The 22,156-nt window shown below is 35.4% G+C and overlaps 2 protein-coding genes across 2 annotated transcripts; both read right to left on the bottom strand.

Annotated features, from left to right (window-relative positions):
• Positions 1-2,139: 2,139 nt before the first annotated feature.
• LOC123706034 lies at positions 2,140-5,941 on the bottom strand. The gene is made up of 2 exons (XM_045655161.1): positions 5,857-5,941; positions 2,140-5,729 (listed from the first exon to the last, which is right to left on the bottom strand). The coding sequence occupies exons 1-2, from the start codon at positions 5,939-5,941 to the stop codon at positions 2,140-2,142; spliced, it is 3,675 nt and encodes a 1,224-aa protein (XP_045511117.1).
• Positions 5,942-11,061: 5,120 nt separating this feature from the next.
• LOC123706394 (SOX domain-containing protein dichaete-like) lies at positions 11,062-12,416 on the bottom strand. Its single transcript, XM_045655655.1, has one exon. The coding sequence runs from the start codon at positions 12,346-12,348 to the stop codon at positions 11,614-11,616; it is 735 nt and encodes a 244-aa protein (XP_045511611.1). The 5' UTR covers positions 12,349-12,416; the 3' UTR covers positions 11,062-11,613.
• Positions 12,417-22,156: the final 9,740 nt, after the last annotated feature.

Here is a 22,156-nt window from a genome sequence, read left to right as displayed (position 1 = left end):
GTTTTTATGTACATTGTTCACTGTTATAACATACATATTCTGTTTGTATTCGTAATATGTCCCTACCTATTCATTATTTAAAACATATTCTCTTTTAAAAATATAAAGAGCTTGAACTGAATTATATACTTATACTGCCTCTAATTTATAAGGTACATGTAGTTATATCTTTTATTTTTCTTCCGCAAAGATCCTCAAGATGTACCTAACCAAATTTATCATAAACCGTAACACGGATCTGCCCCCCTAGAGAAGTGGCTTTCTATTAGCGTAACGTTTGATAGAATAGATTATGAATGTATGAGATTGACGTAAGCTGTCGATACATTTATCTACAGCTTATGTCATTCATTATCATTACATTATATACATTCATAATCTATTCTATCAAACGTTACGCTAAACGAAAGCCACTTGTCTAGGGGGGCTGGCGTAGGAGCCCACCAAACAATCAAATAGAGTTACCTACATTAAGAAATACCTATCTAAATTCAAACAGTACATTATTATTAACTCCAAGACGAGTTACTTCTTTTAAACCTCGAGACCTCATTTCAATAAATATTAATGTTATTTACAACTTATCCCCAACTTTGCAGTCTCGTTGCGGGAACAATAGCTTAATTTCAAAACAGACAAATCCACTCGGCAAATTGAAGAAATCGCCGAAAACCTTTCAAAGTCTAATTCCTAACAATGACCTAACGAACTAATGATTAATTCAAAAGTTGAGTTCCTTGGTTGGGCCACGAAATGAGCGTCCTAATTTCTATTTTTTTTTTCACTTATTTGTAAGGATATTGTTTCGCTTCCAAAACTAACATAATTTTTTTTTAGATTTATAGAAATAGAACGTAGGTTAAATACGAATCTAAGTAGAACTTTTTATACAAAAAAATAAGGTAAAAATCAACATTTAAAACATGAATGAGTAGGTAATACCTTCCTACGTGTTTATTCGGTATCCACCTTTATTTATCATGAAAAAATCATCGTATTACGTAGGAAGACATAGCATAAGGAAGTAACAAAATGTTTAGTTAGGTGGGTCACAAGTACAAAAGCAAAGTCCCACGTCCCCTGGTGGGGTAAGGGGCAGATGGATTATGCATACATCTGTTTCACTGATCGATTTTCTTTAGGGACAAGTAGGTGATCAGCCTTCTGTGTCCTGCCAGACTGAGACATTTTTTTCTTCGCCTCCACCGGGAATCGAACCCATGATCTACTACGCTCACACGGTGACGCGTCAACCACTATATACCAAGGCGGTAAAATATAAATAGGTTGGTAGGTACTTGGTTTGTATAATATTCGGAACATAGCACGCAGCTAAATTTGATCTTGTAGATAGGCAGAACGACATTTAAATAAAAGACAATAGTTTAAACAGTAGCTTGTAATTGAAAATTACCTTAGATTAAATTAGATAAATACAGATTATCTTAAAGTAATCTGGTTTGTGTGTATTAAAGCTAAACAATGATTATAAAGATGTGTTATTATGATAAGGAAAACAATAGAATTGAACATAAACAGCGTTGTTATTAATTTTGTGTTTAGGATTTCACTCTAACCCAAATATTCTTACACTTTTTTTTTTGTTTGTTCAAGTTTTTTTTTTTTTATATTCTTTACAAATTTCCGAATAAACTTTATAATTGGGAAATTTTTTTATTCCTTTAAGATCAATTATACGATAATCAATACATATTTTTTGTAAACCTAGTAGGTACCTAATGTACCACCAGCAATGTAGTACATACTAGCCAGAGTCGGAAATAAAACACTCAAAAACGCTCTGACCGTATATTTGAGAGGGTTGCGGAACTACAGTACCATTTTGCTTATATCTAGTTACAAAAGAATAACACAAGCGCGATTCAAAAACACAGCTTCTACAACTAGCGTCATCTAGTATCAAATGATGGAACTAAACCATACTAAAACTTATACTATTAAACCAACGGTTTAGACATACCGCCCGCCAAGGACGAATAGTCCTTCACAATACAAAAAATACAAGTGTGCAAAAAATACAGTAATACATAGAAGCAAATACATACATCTCTTTAAAGTAACAATTATTCTTTACTTATGTACGTCTAACATAATACATATATATTTTCTTTTTTACATTTATGTTTCTCTAACGGGCAACACACATAGTTTCGAAGTCGGTCTTTGTATGTGAGAACCCCTATATCTCAATGTGACAACACGTGTCACCTTATCATTACCCGGATGTAATTTTACCACCAATCCGTACATCCATTTCGCAGGAGGCAAATTGTCCTCCTTAACTAAGACCACGTCTCCTACCTTGATATCGGGAACCTTGCCTTTCCACTTGTACCTTTGAAAAAATTGGGTTAGACACTCTTGGGACCAACGCTTCCAAAAATGCTGGACCATCCTTTGGGTTAACTGCCAACGACGCAAATTGGAAATTTTCTCGTATTCAAAATTATTATCCGGAGCCATAATCAATGGCTCCCCTATTAAAAAATGACCCGGTGTTAACGGGTTGGGATCACCTGAGTCGGAGCTAGCCACGGACAATGGTCGCGAATTGAGACACGCCTCAATTTGCACCAAGACCGTCGCCAGCTCTTCATAAGTAAGAGTAGAATCGCCGATTACGCGACGCAGATGATGTTTAGTGCTCTTTATGCCTGCTTCCCACACTCCACCGAAATTTGGAGCATGAGGAGGAATAAAGCGCCACTCTGTACCATTGTTAGCCAGTGATGATGCAATGTCAACTGGCATTTGGGATTTCTCAATTGCAAACAAATTCCGCAACTCCTTAGAAGCACCTACAAAATTGGTGCCGTTGTCACTCCACAACTGAATACAACGACCTCGTCTAGCAACAAAACGTTTGAAAGCTGCCAAAAAACCTTCTGAAGTAAGATCGGATACTGCTTCTATATGAACGGCTCTTGTGGCCATGCAAACAAAGAGACAAATATATCCTTTATAGGATTTATGGCCACGACCCTTCGAAACGCGAATATTAATGGGACCAGCGTAATCAACACCGGAGTATAAAAACGGTTTTTGAGGTGTAACTCGGCAGGCAGGCAGCTGGCCCATCAATTGAGTTTTAAACTTCGCCGCGTTTCTTATGCATCTAACGCATTTGTGTATGTGAAATCGTACAAGATTTTTCAATTTGGTGATCCAATACGTTGAACGTACGTAGTTGATAGTCAGCTGGAGACCTCCGTGCATGGTGTTGGCGTGAGCATCGGCTATAATCAACTTCGCCAAGCAGGAGTCACCGTTTATAATCATCGGATGTTTGCTGCTATCCTTCAGGTAAGAATTTTCTATCCTTCCTCCGACCCTCATAATTCCTAATTCATCTATTAATGGATTTAAATTGTCAATTTTACTCTTTTTAATGATGTTTTTCTGTTTCAGATTCTTCATTTCTTCAGGGTACCAGGTAAGCTGATGCTGACGGATACAACACATGGTGGCATCTCGGAGCTCTTCAGCTGAAAGGTAAGGTAGAAATTTCGTACGAGTTTCAACGGGATCCTTCAATTTCAGGAATCTTCTGCAGTAGGCGACTACTCTCACCAGCTTCGTAAAAGATGAAAATTTTAAAAATATATCTATATCTTCACAGTTCTCCTTAGTTGCAGCATGTACTTTAACCTTTCTTTCTTCCAGGTCAGTTTTAGTGCATATGGAAAGCGGTTTACCATACTGAATATCAATCTTACTTAACCAATCCGGACCGTACTTCCACAAATTATTATCAACTAGCTCAGAAGGTAGTATTCCACGTGACGCGCAGTCAGCGGGATTTTCTTTGGACTGTATATACGACCACTTACAAGGTTCTAAATGATTTAGAATTTCAGAAGTCCGGTTGGCTATGAATGTTTTCCACCGACTGGGATGGTCACTAAGCCACGCCAGGACGATGGTGGAATCTGTCCAAGCATGCAACTGTGAAATTGGTATGTTCAAAACTTCAGCTACTTCAACTAATAATTTAGTTACCAACATCGCACCGCAGAGTTCCAGTCGAGGTAAGGAGATTTGCTTGATCGGGGCAACTTTAGTTTTTGCAGCTACCAGATGAGTTTTAATTTGTTTATCTTCAGAAATGCAACGAATATAAACCACAGCAGCATAGGCGGCATGTGAAGCGTCGCTAAACCCATGTAACTCCACAACTGTATCTTTGCTTCGGGTTTGCACCCATCGCGGTATTTGGAAATTTGTTAGCTGAAATAATTCCTCACGGTAAGTTATCCATTCACTAATAAGTTCAGACGGTAATTTATCATCCCATCCAAATCCAGTCATCCATAATTTTTGTATAAATATTTTTGCAGTGATGATGCATGGAGCGATCCAACCAAGAGGATCGTACAGTCGACAAATTTCTGATATAATTTCTCTTTTGGTTGCAGGAAGCGACGCTGATAAAAACTGAACTCTATAACTAAAGTCATCGGTACGGCGATTCCAAAAGAGACCTACTACTTTAGTCACGTCATCCTCCTTAAGTTCCCTGTCCTGTTCTATATTTCCTTCAAAACCTTCCATTACCTCCATGCTATTACTACTCCATTTCTGTAGCTTAAAACCTCCTTTACTTAACAATTCATTCATTTCTTCATATAATCGTAATGCTTCTTTTTCAGAATCACACCCGGTTAACAGATCATCCATGTAAAAGTCTGTTTTTAGTTTTGCAGCAGCTAGGGGGTAGCTCCCACCCTCATCGACTGCTACCTGTTGGAGAGCTTTGACAGCTAAATAAGGTGCACTGGAAGTGCCAAAGGTAACGGTAAGTAGACGATAATCTTGGATTTCATTATTGTCGTCTCTCCACACAATTCGGTGATAATCTGTATGCTCCCTTTTCAGCTTTACTTGCCTATACATTTTTATGATGTCGGCTATTAGGCATATCGGGTGGAGACGCCATCTCATGATTATATGACGTAATTCTGGTTGTAGTCTTGGCCCAACCATCAGGGTATCATTTAACGAAATACCATTAGCACTTCTATCTGACGCATTGAATACTACTCGCGTCTTAGTAGTGCTTTTGTCTGGTCTGACTACTGCATGATGCGGTAACCATACCGAACGTCTCCGCGTCTCTTCCGAGTCTTCCTGTACCTTTTCCATATGACCCAGCAATAAATATTCCTTCAACACTTGCGTATAATTATTCTTCAGTTCGATGTTCTTAAATCTTTTCTCTAAACTCCTTAGCCTTTGCACCGCTACACTTCGCGTATCTCCAAATTCATGCTTCTCTTCGGGGCGGAAAGGTAAGTCGACAATATATCTTCCCTCCCTGTCTCTCTTAGTTGTCCTCTCAAAAATATCTTCACACGCCTTTTCTTCGATTGTCATTATTTTATGGCTTGCCAAACATGGCTCTGCTTCTATTTCCCAGAACCTTTTTAGTAGTTCATCTTCATTGCATCCAGCGTGCATGCTGACGATCACTCTCGGTTGTTGGTGCGTTTCAGAATCTAATATTTCTGATTGAATGTGCCCAGATAATATCCACCCTAAATGCGTTTTCTGTGCTAACGGACATCCAGGGGGACCTTTTATCATGCCGTCCTCCAGTACCTGGGCATACACCTCCGCTCCAAGCAACAGATCAATTTTGTTTGGGACTTCATATTTTGGATCAGCCAATTGCAAGTGCGAAAGCTCTGGCCACAACTGCACATTGACTCCTTGATGGAAGAAAAGATGTAAGCTTACCGAGAACGTGCGCTTGAACGACCATGGTAAACTTGGGATTATAAATTGATCTGATTTTTACTTCTACCATAGATCTTGACGCTAAAGAATCTTCCTGACCTCCTACTCCAGAAATACGAACCTTATTTGGAATTTTCTTTAGCCCAAGAGCTTGAACCGTGGATTCTGTGATGAGAGAAACCATTGAGCCTTGATCCAATAAGCATCGCAAATTAAAGTAAGCCTTACCTGTATTCGACTCCGCTTCCACAACTGCAGTAGCCAAAAGAACCTGACTATGGACATTCGAGAAACACGTCACAACATCGCGTTCAGATGTGGTTGCTGAAGAAACAACCACATTCTTTGGATGGGACTCAACATTTTTAGACTCTTCGGGGTGAAGCAATGAATGGTGTTTACGCTTACAAACCTTACATCTGGTGGATTGGCGACAGGAAAATACGGAGTGGTTGCTACCAAAACAATTAAAACATAAGCGACTATTTTGTATAAATTTATGTCTCACATCATAGTCCGACTTCGCAAACTCCTTACAATTATATAATTTATGAGTTGCCCCTTTGCAATACGGACACTTCGCCACATAAGACTGACCCGATTCAACACTATTCGTCAAAGTATTGTTCACATAAAGTACTTTGGGACTAAAACGAGGATTTTTTACGTTTACTGACTTAGTATCTAAAAACTCTAATGACCTAAACTTATGCTCCAAAAATTCTCTAAACAGAGTCAAGGTTGGTAGGTCTTCGCAATCATTTGCCTTGGACTCCCACTGCTTCCTGGACTCAGGGTCCAATTTGTGACTCATTATATAAATGACGATTGTGTCCCAACTAGTAATATCAATTCCTAGGTTACTTAGAGCACTTAAGCATTCGTTCATACTATCTAATAATTCTCTAATCGCCCATGACGATTCATGATGCAATACTTTTTGGCTCATGAAACGTTGAAGGATATTGTTTGACAAATACTTTTTGTTGTCATAACGGTTGACTAGCTGAGTCCAGGAAGCCGTGTAGTTTTTATCGGTTGGTCTGCTGTATGTCTGAGGAGCTGTTCCGGTTCTCCCAATAAGTGTCCCTTTAAATAATGTAATTTTTGTACATCATCTAATTTATGGTTATTGTGTATTAAAGATACAAAAAGATCTCTAAAAGTAGGCCATTCTGTGTATTTTCCGGAAAATTTAGGTAAAGAAATTTCTGGTAATTTTATGACACATTTTTCTTGATACTCTCTGGAATCACTTGATTTTACCCCGGACCGACTATTACCCTTTAATTCATTCAAAGCATCTTTCAATTCCGTTTTGTAATCTACATAAAGTACTTCGGTCTCATCATATATACAATTTTTAATATAGCTAGAAGATTCTAACTCCCTCTTAGATATCTCGCTAATAATTTGGCGATGAGTATCGCAAAATGATTGCCACTGATTTTCTAATGATTCCAAACGAGTTTCAACATACGAAACAGTAATTCTTTCCTTAGGGGATTTTTTAAAATTTACTTTACCCTTAGAGATAAGCTCCTTACTATTTTCTTGAATTCTATTAAATACTTCCATTATAATATTCAGAGACTTCCGAACAACAATAAGATAAATAGACTTTATATTCTCAAACTTATTTGAAATAAATAAATTTAACTTAATATTTAAATTGCATATAAAACAAACTAACTCACATGTATAAACTGTCTCCTCAACTCTAAAATATTTTAAGTGGTAAATTCTTTTACAAAATTTTACAAGTGTCTATTCAATACAACGAGCAAAGACTAAGTCAATATAAACATTGAAATATTCTAAGTCCATAAATCTTCGTGAAAAAACTAAGTCAATGTAAACATTGAAAATATTCTAAGTCCAAATCTTCGTTAAAAAACTAAGTCAATGTAAACATTGAAAATATTCTAAGTGTTTTAAAGTAACTCTAATTCAATTTGGGCATGGATTCCCCGTCACTTCACTTATTTTCTTGGACTTAAGGTCCAATTTTGATTAATTAATTAATCTTCAAAGTACTCACTGTTTCACTTCACTCACTACTTGGTAGTCCTTCTCCCTCGCACCTGTACTCCGGAGTCGGTTGACGTCACGGATGTTCTCCCTCTCGCTCGCTCCACTGGCCGCTGACGTCCCGGGTGTCCTCCCTCTCGCTCGCTCCGCTGCCCGCTGACGTCACGGATGTCCTCCCTCTCGCTCGCTCCGCTGCCCGCTGACGTCACGGATGTCCTCCCTCTCGCTCGCTCCGCTGCCCGCTGACGTCACGGATGTTGTACCTCTCACTCGCTCCGCTGGCCGCTGACGTCACGGATGTTGTACCTCTCGCTCGCTCCGCAGGCCGTTGACGTCACGGTTGTTCTACCTCTCGCTCGCTCCGATGGCCGCTGAAGTCCCGGTTGCTTCTCTCTCGCTCCCTCCAATGGCTGCTGACGTCCCGGTTGCTCTTCCTCTCGCTCCCACCAATAGCCGCTGACGTCACCACCTGGTCTCCAGTATCCGGCTCGAAGGACCAAATTTATGTACCACCAGCAATGTAGTACATACTAGCCAGAGTCGGAAATAAAACACTCAAAAACGCTCTGACCGTATATTTGAGAGGGTTGCGGAACTACAGTACCATTTTGCTTATATCTAGTTACAAAAGAATAACACAAGCGCGATTCAAAAACACAGCTTCTACAACTAGCGTCATCTAGTATCAAATGATGGAACTAAACCATACTAAAACTTATACTATTAAACCAACGGTTTAGACACCTAATTATTTTTTTTTTTTATAAAATGATATTGTTGTTTGATATTTTGTGTTTTATCATTTATGGCATTCAAATGCTTTATGACGAAGCCGCGGGTTCGAATCCTGCCTCGTGATCAAACTTTTCTATTCTTTATAAATTAATATTATAAATAACTTCATAAAAAACAAAATCGCGTATTCCCTAGCCACCAGTGTGAAGTACTAAAATAAAAGGCAACCCCCACCGGAAGAAAGGGGTCGTAATTATTAAATTGAATCCCGTGTCATGGCAGAGCCCCCGGCGACCGTCAACTAATCGACAGGGACCAGGGAACTTAGCTTTAGGTATAGTAGGTACATTGTTTTATTTAATAATTATTAAAACGACTATGGAATTGTAACTTAACTGGTTTATCTTTTAAGTAATAAATAAGTAAGTAGGTAATATTGTCGCGGAAGAATTCTAATCAATACCCGCGGCCCCATCATTAAAGCGGCTCGACGGAACACAGTGGGGTTTTAGTCGGTAAGAATCCGACATAACCCACGGCTCCTTCCCCGGGGGCCGTGGGTATCTTTGGAAGATTTCTCCACCACAAAAAAAAAGTAGGTAATTAATATTGTTTTTTTGAACGCGTGTATTTCAAGCTACTGCTCCGAATTGATATTTGTGTTGAATAAAAAAATCATTTGACAAAATGGTTGTTAGATTAGGTATGTAGGTATTTATAGTATACATATTTTTGGGGGGGAAATATTTTTGTTTGTTGGCATTAAGCTATAAAATACTTGAACAATTTACGACATAGGTAAGCTCTATCTTTACCGACTCTATAGGTAACTTTGGTAAAGACAGTTGTTACGTTTATTGTTTACTAGCTTACCGCCCGCGGCTTCGCTTTGTCTCAAACCTAATAAATTATATACCAATAACAAAATAGGAAATTGAATCACTCTATCTATAAAAAAACCGCATCAAAATCCGTTACGTAGTTTTAAAGATTGCAGCATACAAAGGGACATTGTTTTATGTAGTGATTGTTCTTCGCCTATGATCAAAAATTACCTAGGTACCTTCCAGATTTTTATAAATTTTATTTTACCGAGAATTTATTATTTTGACTGCAGACGAAAAAAAACAAATTATAAGAATAACTATTAAAAGTTCTTCATAAAAGAAAAAGCTCCTGTATTTTATTCGGTCTTTCGCTACCTGTTCATTATCAATTTCGACATATTACAGTTACATATATAAGGATAAGTCTCAAATAATTGTAATTTATAATTGTGTCTATAGCTATACAGAAATTACATAAATAGATGAACAGTAATTTTCAAAATAAAGAAACAAGAATTTTTGTAACAGCGCGTAATACCTACAAGTATATTTTGGCTTCCTATCGCCCTCTACCGGTGCAATAAAACAAACACACAAACATAAATAGGTAGGAAGGTACATTTTTTTATATTAAATATACAAAATTATATCCGCCTCAGATCAAACGTACCTTTATTAATCGGTGTCAAAATGTTATTACTTAAACTTATTTCACTAGTTATTTTACTCTATGTTTAATTAATTTATCAAAATTATGTTCGCCCCCATGATAGGTACTACAAAACGATTGGACCGATTTCAGTGTAGAGTTAAATTCTGTTTAATTTTAATTCTGTCGAAACGCCGGCAAGTTCTCAATTTTATAATATAAGATCAGCTCTACTTAGGTATACCTATTTTATAATAACTGAAGTAGTGAAATTTTATTAAATAGTGGTTGCTGGTCCGTAGGTCCTATTATAAAATGATTATAATTAAAAATAGTATTTAGAAAAATCCATGATAGGTACCTAGTAGGTAGGTACTAGGTACTAGGTACTACCTATAATAAACTTGTGAAAATATAAGACTCTAGCAGACTCTTTCATACCTAGACAGTCTTGGTAAATAATAATTTAATAATCTCAAATTACCTACCTACTAGGTAATTCCAAAGTTTTGTGAATGTTTCAAAATTATTTTGTTATAAATACAATACACCTCATTGTAATTTGTATCTATTAAATTTTTACCATCGAGTTGAAATGCAATTTATTTGCGTCGGATAATGATCTAAGGCGTCAGATAACCTGCACTTTTATTAATTCCAACGAAAGAAAAATAACTATTATTATCTCAATTAAATTAAACAGAAGCTTCGTAGGTATTGAAATATTTTAAAATAAGTAAATAATGTTGTTCTATTAACTTTTTTTAATAATTATGGATATTAATTTTTATTATCAAAATAATAATTCAAAGATCCATTTCATTCAAATCTCAAAAATCTTTAATGATATGGCTGGTAGGTAGGTATGTTCTTTTTGTAACTACACACCAAAGTGTTATTCAATATTAAGGTAAGTATATTACAGGTAGAGTATTGGCCATAATTATAGGCAACTCTATCTCAAAAATAAATTGAATAAAAAGTGTAAAGCAATTTAAAAAGTCCCAAATACTTTTAACAAAATAGAACCTTTTTACGGTCGGGGAAAGAAAACAAAATGTATAAAATAAAAACAATTTAGTTTATTTTATGGCGTTAACAAAGTTTTTACTCTATAATACATCGTTGGTAATGACATCGATTTAGATTTAACACTAATATTTACAGACGGTATTCACTTATACAATCAACTATTATACAAATAAATTCTTCACAATTAAACTGGTCTCAATAAATAATGTACAGCTTATCCATTAGACCCCACTGAAGATCTTAAAACAATAAAACTTAACAAAGGAATGCTAGAGTGACAAGAAACTCGGGCGTCGTCAGTCTTAAGGCTCACTATAGACACCTACAAGATTAATCTCTTTTTGGTACCGATCTCACTGAGCTGACGAAACTGTTACTAATCTACGTACGAATGCGTCGAAACAAAAATCACAGCTACATAAATAAAACCGTTACCTCTAACGGGGCTACGATTCCAACGTATTTACAACACTTGATATGAGTCGCACTTGAACTAAGCTTAACTAGAAAACAATAAATAGTGTTCTCGAATAGTCTATCGCTTCACTGATGACACTCGGTTCAGGGAAGGTGCACCGGCCTTCAATAGATCACGGACACGGGCCGCCGCAGCTGGTCGTCGTGCGGGCTGTGCTGCGTCGGCGTGGCGGGCGACACGGGCGAGCCCGGCGCGCCATACTGCGGGAACAGCGGGGACGAGAACGGCTTCGGCGGGCCCGTCGGCGTCGTGTACAGCGACGAGTAGAACGACGACACCACGGCCGCCGCTGACGACGCCGTCGGCATCTTCTCGGCGGACGGTGCCATCAATTTTGAGAACTGTAGGTGGTCCAATTGATGTGGGAAGTACGGTGGCACTGCGGAGTAAGATAGCGCATCGAGATGGCCAACGGACGGAGCTGGTCCCGCGAAGTAAGGCAAAGGAAAGCTCGGGAATGCGCCAGCGCCGGGTGCGCCGCCGGGTGTTGGCGGTTTTGGCTTCCTGCGCGGCCTGTATTTGTAGTCAGGGTGCTCCTTCATGTGTAGAGCGCGCAGACGTTTCGCTTCATCGATAAACGGTCTCTTCTGCATCTCCGTCAACAGCTTCCACTCGGCTCCTAGCCGTTTAGAAATTTCTGAGTTGTGCATCTTGGGGTTGTCCTTTGCGATCTGTCGGCGCTGCAGTCTCGACCAGACCATGAAAGCGTTCATCGGTCGCTTGATGTGGCCTTCCGACTGTGGCGACGAGGCCGGCAGCGGCTGTGGAGCGCTCGGGTACTCCGGGAGCATGCCCGGGTGCATCGAGAACGCGTACGGGTGATGGCTGAGTGTGGACATGTTGAGCACTATAGCATGGGCTGTATGGCACAAAGGTGAATGGGCACTGAGAAGGCGATTGTTTCGCGTCGAAGTCGAACGGTAGACTGACGAGAGAGCGCGGCGGCCGCGCGGGTATCGGCCGGCGGGCGCGGCTTGGGGCGGCACGCGGCCAATGGCGGCGGCGCCCCACCTCGCGCGCCGTCCCTCTCGCACGGGCCTCTCGCTCGCCGCCAGCTGGCGAGGCACATCGACGCGACTTATGCATGATATAACCGCTGGAATACAGCGAGCTTTGCTTCACACTTCGTCCCGAAGTTTCTTTAGTGCTTCAATCGAAGACCTTTTTATTGCTACTTATTGAAGTTTATGAAACGCAATGGATGTTTTTAATGTAATACTTTATTTTGGGATTTGCGCTGCTTGTCGATAAATGGCGGCGTCTAACATGTTTGCCTATTGTTGTATGGATTGCATTACGTATTATAATGTTACGGGTGATTAAATGAAACTATTTATAGGTAGAGCTTTGGTTTACTCAACGATTGTATACAATAAAGCTTTTAAGTAAATGCTTTCAATTTATAACAGCGAGATTATAATACAAATATTTATATTGAATACTTATAATTTATATATTTTTATTGTACCTAGCAACTATACTTGTTACTTAGCAACAACACAGTAGATAGGTAGATATCATTTATTATTAAATTAAACAAACAGAAACAAAAATTTACAAGTTTGGCTCTAGGTACCTAGGTATGTACCTAAATAAGAAAGCTCGCAGATATCTTAATAATTAAATTTGTTACGTTAGGTAAATGAAATGTTATGTTTATTTCCCACTTCCCAATATTGAGATTGACTGTGCATTGACACAGAAACTCTACATCAAACTTACGTCTTTTGATTAGAGGAGTTGATAAGGATTTAGGTTCATATTATATGCCTAGGTACCTAGGTACCTATCTATTATATAAAGAAAATGTATTTATGAAAAAGTTAACAATTCTTCAGTTGTAGTGGCTGATTGGTTAAGGCTCCCTATACTTAAGAAATGACACGGATTCGAAACCAGTAATGAAAATATCGATACCTAAATAATATTTTCAACATACCTACCTATATAAATTTAGGAGATTCACTGCTATGCGTTCCAGTTAGAAATTAATCTAATAAGACATTTACATAATATTTCAACCACGTAAAAACATTGATCAAAAACTTTCATCACTTTTTTCTACCCTTTAGGGGTAAGTAAAACCTACATTTGTGATTTCTCCAAACTCAGCTTATATTAAAAATAATTTTGTTTAGTTCTTTAGGTGTGATAGACAGATAGGCAGACATATTAATATTCGCATTGTTGTAGAGCTTTTCTTTATAAAAGTAACGTAGGTATATCTATAAGAAAATATTGTTAAGTACCTATTGTATTCCAATCATAATCATGAAGAGCCAATCATTAATACCAAACTATTTCTAAACTACCTAGTAGGTACTACACAATCAAACGATCTCTAGAAGTAGGTAAGTAACTTCCATAGTTATGTTTAGCTTTATAAAAAACTAGCTGTGCCGCGCGGTTTCACCCGCATTGCTCCGCTCCTGTTGGTCTTAGCGTGATGATATACCTATTGCCTATAGTCTTCCTCGATATCTATCTAACACCGAGATAATTTTTCCAATCGGACCTGTAGTTCCTGAGATTAGCGTGTTCAAACAAACAAACAAACTCTTCATAATATTAGTATAAATATAGAGCCAGCAGATACACAAATAATTAAAATATGTACCTTCTTGAAAAGTAATAAATCCCGTAACTTAAAAGCTAACAGTGCTGTTTCTGCTAAAACAATAACGGATCGAGGACCATAAAAATATTCGAAACTGTTTTCAAACCAAAACGTCGTAACTACCATGTCTTAAATATAGAACACTACAACTCTAAAAGCACTTAAGTATCATATCTTGTTATAGAAAATTGAGCTTTATAGGATGGAAATAGGGTTTAAAAGGTAAGGGTTTTGCGAAACAGCATCCTAATCTATTGTTCGCTAAGCGTTCCACGAAGCGTGCTTTTAATAGTGCAATAAAATAATTATAAATCTAAGTTATATTTCTCATTCCATTTTATGGTACCTTCGTACAAGCGTTCTTTGAATTATTTGTCGCTCTCAAAGATTTTACCGTCTTATTTATATGGGAAATGGTAAATTGATATCATTTGTATTCATTTTCCTTATGAGGCTTTATGTTTAAAATGGTAATTTATTCTAAAACTGCTGATATTATTTTAAGTAGTAGAGTAATAAAAATGGAGGTCCGGTAATATACCTACACGGTAACATACGAGTTTAAAAAAAATAAACCTAGTAGGTAGGTACCTACCTAATTCTTTTACATTGTTTTTTGTTTACAAATAATATTTTGTCCCTTTAAAACGCTATTATATTTTTTTGCAAGAAGGAAAGTACCTACTTACTTCATCATGTTAAAATTATAAGAACACAATAATACCTACGTAGGTATTATATTTTTCACTTATAATACTAGTGGCGCCATCTAGAAATAAAACTATGTATCAAATATCATTGCTTTCTTTGGTAGAGTGAATATTTTGATAGCAGCGTTTTTTTATTTATTGTAAAGCGAAAATTGTTTTTTTTTTTTTTGCAAATAAAAAAATATGCCAACCAGTACGTCACGTACTTAGAGTATATATTACAATAGTATAGAGCGAGTGTATTGCACAAATTGCCTAGTGCGGATCGTAGGCAGATGAGCTATAGATACTATATAGATGTGTGTGTGACAAATAGGGATGGGTAGGTATCAATTGCGTGTTGAACTATCGATAATTTATGTAAATAAATATGTATCATAAGTAAATTTTATGTTCAATAAGTTATTAAAGGAAAAATATATGAATAAAGTATAAATATGTAATTTTTTTATTTGTTTACCAACTGAATAAAGTTTGTTTATTCCATTTGAATATTAAATATTATATAAGAAATTTTCTTGTATTAATTATAAGTACTTTAAAAAAATATGTTTAATTGGAATATCAGAAAAACGTGAGTACTTTTTAAATAATAAAGTTAATAAAATAAAAGATCGGGTTTAGTGCTATTTCTTTAATAATAAATCAAACAATAATAATAATGTTTTAAAAATGGTAAAAAATATTAAGGAATAATCAATAATTTAAAATGATAATATAATAAATAATATTAATAATTTTTTTATTTAATTTTATCCATTCTACTATCAAAATCTTCAAAATCAATTTAGCGGTTCAGAAAATATATCGTAACATTACATACTTTACATTTACACTATAATACATTCGCATTCATAATATTAGAAAGTGTATCATACAAAACACACCACAAATTTATTTATAATACATTTTTAAAAGAGTTTTAATTTTAAAGTTAAATAAATAATTTGTTAAAATATAGTTCTTCTAGTAAACTTTATATCGAGTACAGCGTTGGTCAGGTCACATCACTACGATCACGTGACGGCAGTGAGGCGCGCGAGCGAGCCTGCGCGTGTCCGCCTCCCACCTACCCTTCACCCCCGCGATGCTAGATTTATTTTCATAAAAATAAGTATAACAATCGACTTACTGATGAAATGTGATAGTGGATTTCAATTTTGTGTATTTTCTAGTATCGTTTTTGCAAGATAGAACTGCACATTTCACCATGTTTATCCGTAAATATAAAAAAAATCCAGAGCAACGCACTTCGTGAGCACTCAACCACGACTGCGAGCGCTCGCGACGGGAGCGTCGTGTTGTTCCCACCTGTGCCTACTGTTCCCACTTGGTTGTTCGCACTCTATAGATAGTATATATACTCTAAGGTCACGTATGATGAGCTTGGTATGTTATTATTTTTATTGTATTGGCGCGAAATATGGTAATCTACAATAACATTTGAAATTCGAATAACATTCGTTCTTTTTTTATTTCATAACATTCTAAACTTAGAGTATATATTACAATAGTATAGAGCGAGTGTATTGCATAAATTGCATAGTGCGCATCGTAGGCAGATGAGCTATAGATACTATATAGATGTGTGTGTGACAAATAGGGATGGGTAGATATCAATTGCGTGTTAAACTATCGATAAGTTATGTAAATAAATATGTATCATAAGTAAATTTTATGTTCAATAAGTTATTAAAGGAAAAATATATGAATAAAGTATAAATATGTAATTTTAAATTTGTTTACCAACTGAATAAAGTTTGTTTATTCCATTTGAATATTAAATATTATATAAGAAATTTTCTTGTATTAATTATAAGTACTTTAAAAAAATATGTTTGATTGGAATATAAGAAAAACGTGAGTACTTTTTAAATAATAAAGTTAATAAAATAAAGGATCGGGTTTAGTGCTATTTATTAATAATAAATCAAACAATAATAATAATGTTTGAAAAATGGTAAAAAATATTAAGGAATAATTAATAATTTAAAATGATAATATAATAAATAATATTAATAATTTCTTTATTTAATTTTATCCATTCTACTATCAAAATCTTCAAAATCAATTTAGCGGTTCAGAAAATATATCGTAACATTACATACTTTACATTTACACTATAATACATTCGCATTCATAATTTAGAAAGTGTATCGTACAAAACACACCACAAATTTATTTATAATACATTTTTAAAAGAGTTTTAATTTTAAAGTTAAATAAATAATTTGTTAAAATATAGTTCTTCTAGTAAACTTTATATCGAGTACAGCGTTGGTCAGGTCACATCACTACGATCACGTGGCGGCAGTGAGGCGCGCGAGCGAGCCTGCGCGTGTCCGCCTCCCACCTACTCTTCACCCCCGCGATGCTAGATTTATTTTCATAAAATTATGTATAACAATCGACTTACTGATGAAATGTGATAGTGGATTTCAATTTTGTGTATTTTCTAGTATCGTTTTTGCAAGATAGAACTGCACATTTCACCACTTTTATTCGTAAATATGAAAAAAATCCAGAGCAACGCACTTCGTGAGCACTCAACCACGACTGCGAGCGCTCGCGGCGGGAGCGTCGTGTTGTTCCCACCTGTGCCTACTGTTCCCACTTGGTTGTTCGCACTCTATAGATAGTATATATACTCTAAGATTCTAAATGTTTACATACAGATAAAAAAATTAAAACTCGAATTCTTTTCCACAGATTACAAAAAGTGTAAATCATTACGTGTAACAATTACGAAAGTTATAAAAAGTATCCTTGCCTAATAATGTTCGCTGTATTGTCTAAAATGGCGGCACACGACAAAGCAATTTAAAGGTATTGTGATAATTGTTTTTGATTGTGCAAAATTTTTATGTTATGCAATAAAAACTCAAGCTTGTCTGGTGTCATTTTATTTTCCTTGTGATTTAAGTTAAATAGTTGTGTTATTGCTCTTGTACAAAAGAGAGCGTGTGTGTCGAGCACACGTGTCAGAAGTGAAACTTCTTTAGATTTCAAGATAACTAAATACTCGTTTCGTTCGTTCGTTGCATGACGTGTTGCTAAGGTTATGACGTGACGGTATTGCCATGACGCGACCTTGAAATTTTACACTCAACGCGCCTAAAGAAGTTTCACTTCAAATCCGTGTTAAAAAAACCTAGTTGCTCTACCTATCGAGAATATTTACTGAACAGTTTTCTCTAAATTTTGTTATTTCGATAGATTATCTATTATTGATTATTAGGTACTACCTACATTATTATGATTCTTTCAAATAGCTTCCTTACCATTACGTCAAATAATGTGTTATTTTACTTCGGTCAAAAAATTGACAAATTTTGTAATAATAGGTACTCTCTCATAAGTTACAAACGAAATTTTATCAAATGAGCAAACCATAGGATGCTTCAAGGAAAATTATTCATTAACATTTTTATTAAGGTAAGATAGATAACATTTTTATTAAGGTAAGAAGATAGATACTAGATAACCCACCTTACGAAAAAAAATCATATCTACTATACCTATACTCACTCTACCAGTCATAATTATTACCTATCGTTTATTTATATTTTATTTTAGTTTTCGTTCGATCTAATGATACATTAAAAAGTAAAATGACATTAATAAAATATTATTGAAATAAATCTCTCTCAAACTAAAACGATAAAAAGCCATTTAAAAACATTATAAAAGTCTTCAATACCTGAATGTCGCAAGCTCTTTGTTAAAAAAATAAATAAAAAAAACAACAATAAAACATAATCACATAGGTAATTACTGAGTCGTGTGCCGCTAACTACAAATATCATAAAAATATTAATTTTATTGCAGTCTTAAATGAACAAAGACAGATTGCTTTAAAAGTATTATAAAAATTAAAGAGCTTTTGTTATTGAGAAACAGTTAAATAATAACTTTTTAGAAACAATGAATGCTATTTTAACTCGATCAAAAAAAAAAACATTTTCAGAAATACTGAATAGATATATTTAATACCTAATATTAAATTATTATTATACTTACCTACCTACCAACGATTTTAGTAACAGCTTCTAAAAATGATACAGCTTGCGCCATCTACCGGAGTGCTTTGGAACTAGACCTTATGGATCGAGTATCTCTCGATCATTTTGAAAACTACTCATAATCAGATTAGGTACTACTAATAGATACTTTTTCTTTACGCAAGGATAAATTAATAATATGCTGTTTGTTTATAATATCCATCCAATATTCATGTAAATTCTAATTTGAAACGAAAACTTATTGAGAAATCAGTAGTTTTTAGAAGAGACGATTCCAATGGATCAAATTAAATCACTTTTCTCTTTATATTTCTAGAAAGAAATTAAAATATGTTTTCACATTAAATATTTTTTACATATAATATGATTTATATATGCAATAGAAGAGACAAAAAACTCACCGTACATTGCACGTAAAAACTCGGTTTTAACTCTACCTACGTCAAAATTAATACCAACTCAATACATTATTCATAAGCCACAGATCTAAATTACTAAAACGAAAACTAACAATAAACTTTCTACTTAAATAATATCTGACACACAAATAGCTTAATAATACCTACATCTGCACACCCAAGTACCTACATCGTTATACCTATAGAAATTAATGTTTGTCTGTATGTCGTTTAAACCTCAATAGAATCGTAAACTATGCATTTTATCATGACGATCTACATACATCAAAGTATATCTAAGCCTACGGTTTCTGAGTTGGTACTGTACCAATCTTCCACCCGACACACGAAGCCGAGGTGCACAGCTAGTATGCATAATATGAATGATTATTATTAGCATATATACTATTCTATATACTCTTAAAGCCGCCCAGACCACTACAGCACATTTCCCACATCTGCATTAAGATAATTGGATAATATAAAAAATGCGGCGCAGACAATGCGACATTATTGAGATTACCCTACGACGTGTTATCATTGGAGCCACTGGAGCCATTCTAGCTGAAAAATAATGCGTGGGGCTGTTTGTGCTAAACGACGGTTAGGTTAGGGTTAAACGGTCGTTTAGATCAAAAATTCTTCAATAATGATCTGCTTTTTTTAAACTGCATGACTGGTTTTATATTTTTTAGCTTTAATAGGCAGGTAACTGACATAATATATAGCGTATTTTTTTTTTTTTTTTTTTTGTGTGGTGTTTCTCAATGTTAGCCAGAAGGGCTTCTACATTTTAACGCGGACGCGGGGGTGAACTGAAGGTTCACCCTGGTAGCGACATGCACAAGGGCGTCCCCCCTTGACGGGGACCACGAACCTCGGCTTGAGCTGTCGCTTGAGTGGAGGAGGCCAGAAGGGCCCTAATCGGACGGGAATATATAGCGTAGAGCGTAGAGCTTACAATAAATGTAATGGTGTTTGTATGTAGGTAGTAGTTTGTAATAGTTGTCTTGCGCAAGTCTTGCGTCTACGAAATCTAACGTGACTGTGGTGAAAACATAGATAAAGAGCAGAACCGAATAGTTTATTACATTGAATCGAGTTGGCTCTACCAAGTTCAAGAGTCTGCAACTGTGTTAGCTACCATTAAGTATTCTGAGACTTGCATGATGCATCACATCTGTTTCTTTGATCTTCCTTGAACCAGATTTTTTTAATCCTAATACAAATCAAAAGTACAAAAAGGCATATTATAATTTATAACCTATCACTAGATTACTTGATCTTTATTTAAACCTCCAGTTAAACTACAGTTACCGCCATGCCACTGTCCGCTGGGGGCTTGAAAAATACTTTAATGATAATATGTCGACTGAGGTGTCAAGGGAAATTTGAATAAATTAAAATAGGAAGATAGAGCGAATAAGGCTGCGACTTGCATTGTTCTCAACGCGAACTGAGCGAAAAACTAACTAGCTTTTCATTTTGCCTCTCGCTCACACACCATATAGTTGGAAAGAGAGGGAAATATATAATTGTGGCTCATAGACGCCCTCCAGCATTGTAGTGTAAGTAATTAGGTGCGGTGCTCATTTATATGAGATATAATGTTATTTTGTACGTTATGCTTTTACTATATTACTTGGGGGAACATTGTTTATGTTGTGGTTGATATTGGCTTTTAATTAATTTAAAAGTGATAGGATAAGAACGAATGACAGACGGACAGAGCTAAATCGCCTTTCTTAAACTTATAATTTCCGTAGTCCGCAGTCAGTAATTATTTGAATCTAAATAAGCATTGAATGAATATACAATCATTATTTCTTTTTGCTGACACGTTTGAAGACAATGTTTTAATTTCTTTTTCGTGTGTTATAAGTAATCTATACCACAGATAATATAATAGATACTATATCTAATAATATCTCGCTCTTATTATTTTGTCAAAATTCTCTCTTATTGTTTTTTTATTGTCCCTATGATACGTCAAAGCATTTTCTTAAAAAGCGTGATGTTTAAAATTGCGAAGGTAGATATTTGAGCTTCGTCAAAAAACACCCTCATCAGAAAAATCCATAAAACTAAACAAATTACCAGAAACAATAGACGAAAGATAATTGTCCATATAGAAACGTTCTAAATTCAAAAACAATGGACGCTTATAACCGCAATAAATAATTGTTTGTGCGCCAAAAATAACGGTAACTGTCAAAATGACAGTTTAGATTATTACTATTGTTTAAACAAAGTTTAAACAATTGGTAAGGTATTGTTTGTTAAAATCGATATTATAATCTGTTGTCTTTATTCATCTTGCCGCCTTTTTTTTGGGATCTGTAAAATAATTGTTTTATATAATCGCATTAAATAGCATCTTATGACATAAGATTTTACCTAATGAAGCATTGAATAGAATAGAATAGAATAGAAACACATTTATTCCCAAAAAATGATACAGTACATTAAATAACAGAAAATACTTATAACTTAAAAAACAAGGTATAACTGGGTAAAACAATATGTGAAGACGTAATAATATTATATTATATCTGTATCACCTCAGGGAAAGGGAATAATACTGACTCAGCAAGAATGTTACAGCTGAGGCTGTAACGCTGTTATTCTGTCAGCACCTTGTTATTAATATTGACTGAAAAACATGAATTATGCAGATTTGATTGGTGTTTATATTTTGCATTCGAATGTAGGTATACCTACCTACTTTCATATTATTACATGTACATACTAATTTTTCAGACAAGTTACAATAAATATCGTATTAGGTACCTATCATTACCTAATACCTACTACATACTTATATTATAATCTAAAAACAAAAACAAATATGTTTGATTTCACTCATAAAAAAAATGTGTGCGTGTACACACGTAAGTAGT

This window comes from Colias croceus, chromosome 3, assembly GCF_905220415.1.
Source record: "Colias croceus chromosome 3, ilColCroc2.1".
Classification (NCBI taxonomy): Eukaryota; Metazoa; Arthropoda; class Insecta; order Lepidoptera; family Pieridae; genus Colias; species Colias croceus.
This window is presented reverse-complemented; position numbering and strand designations above follow the sequence as displayed.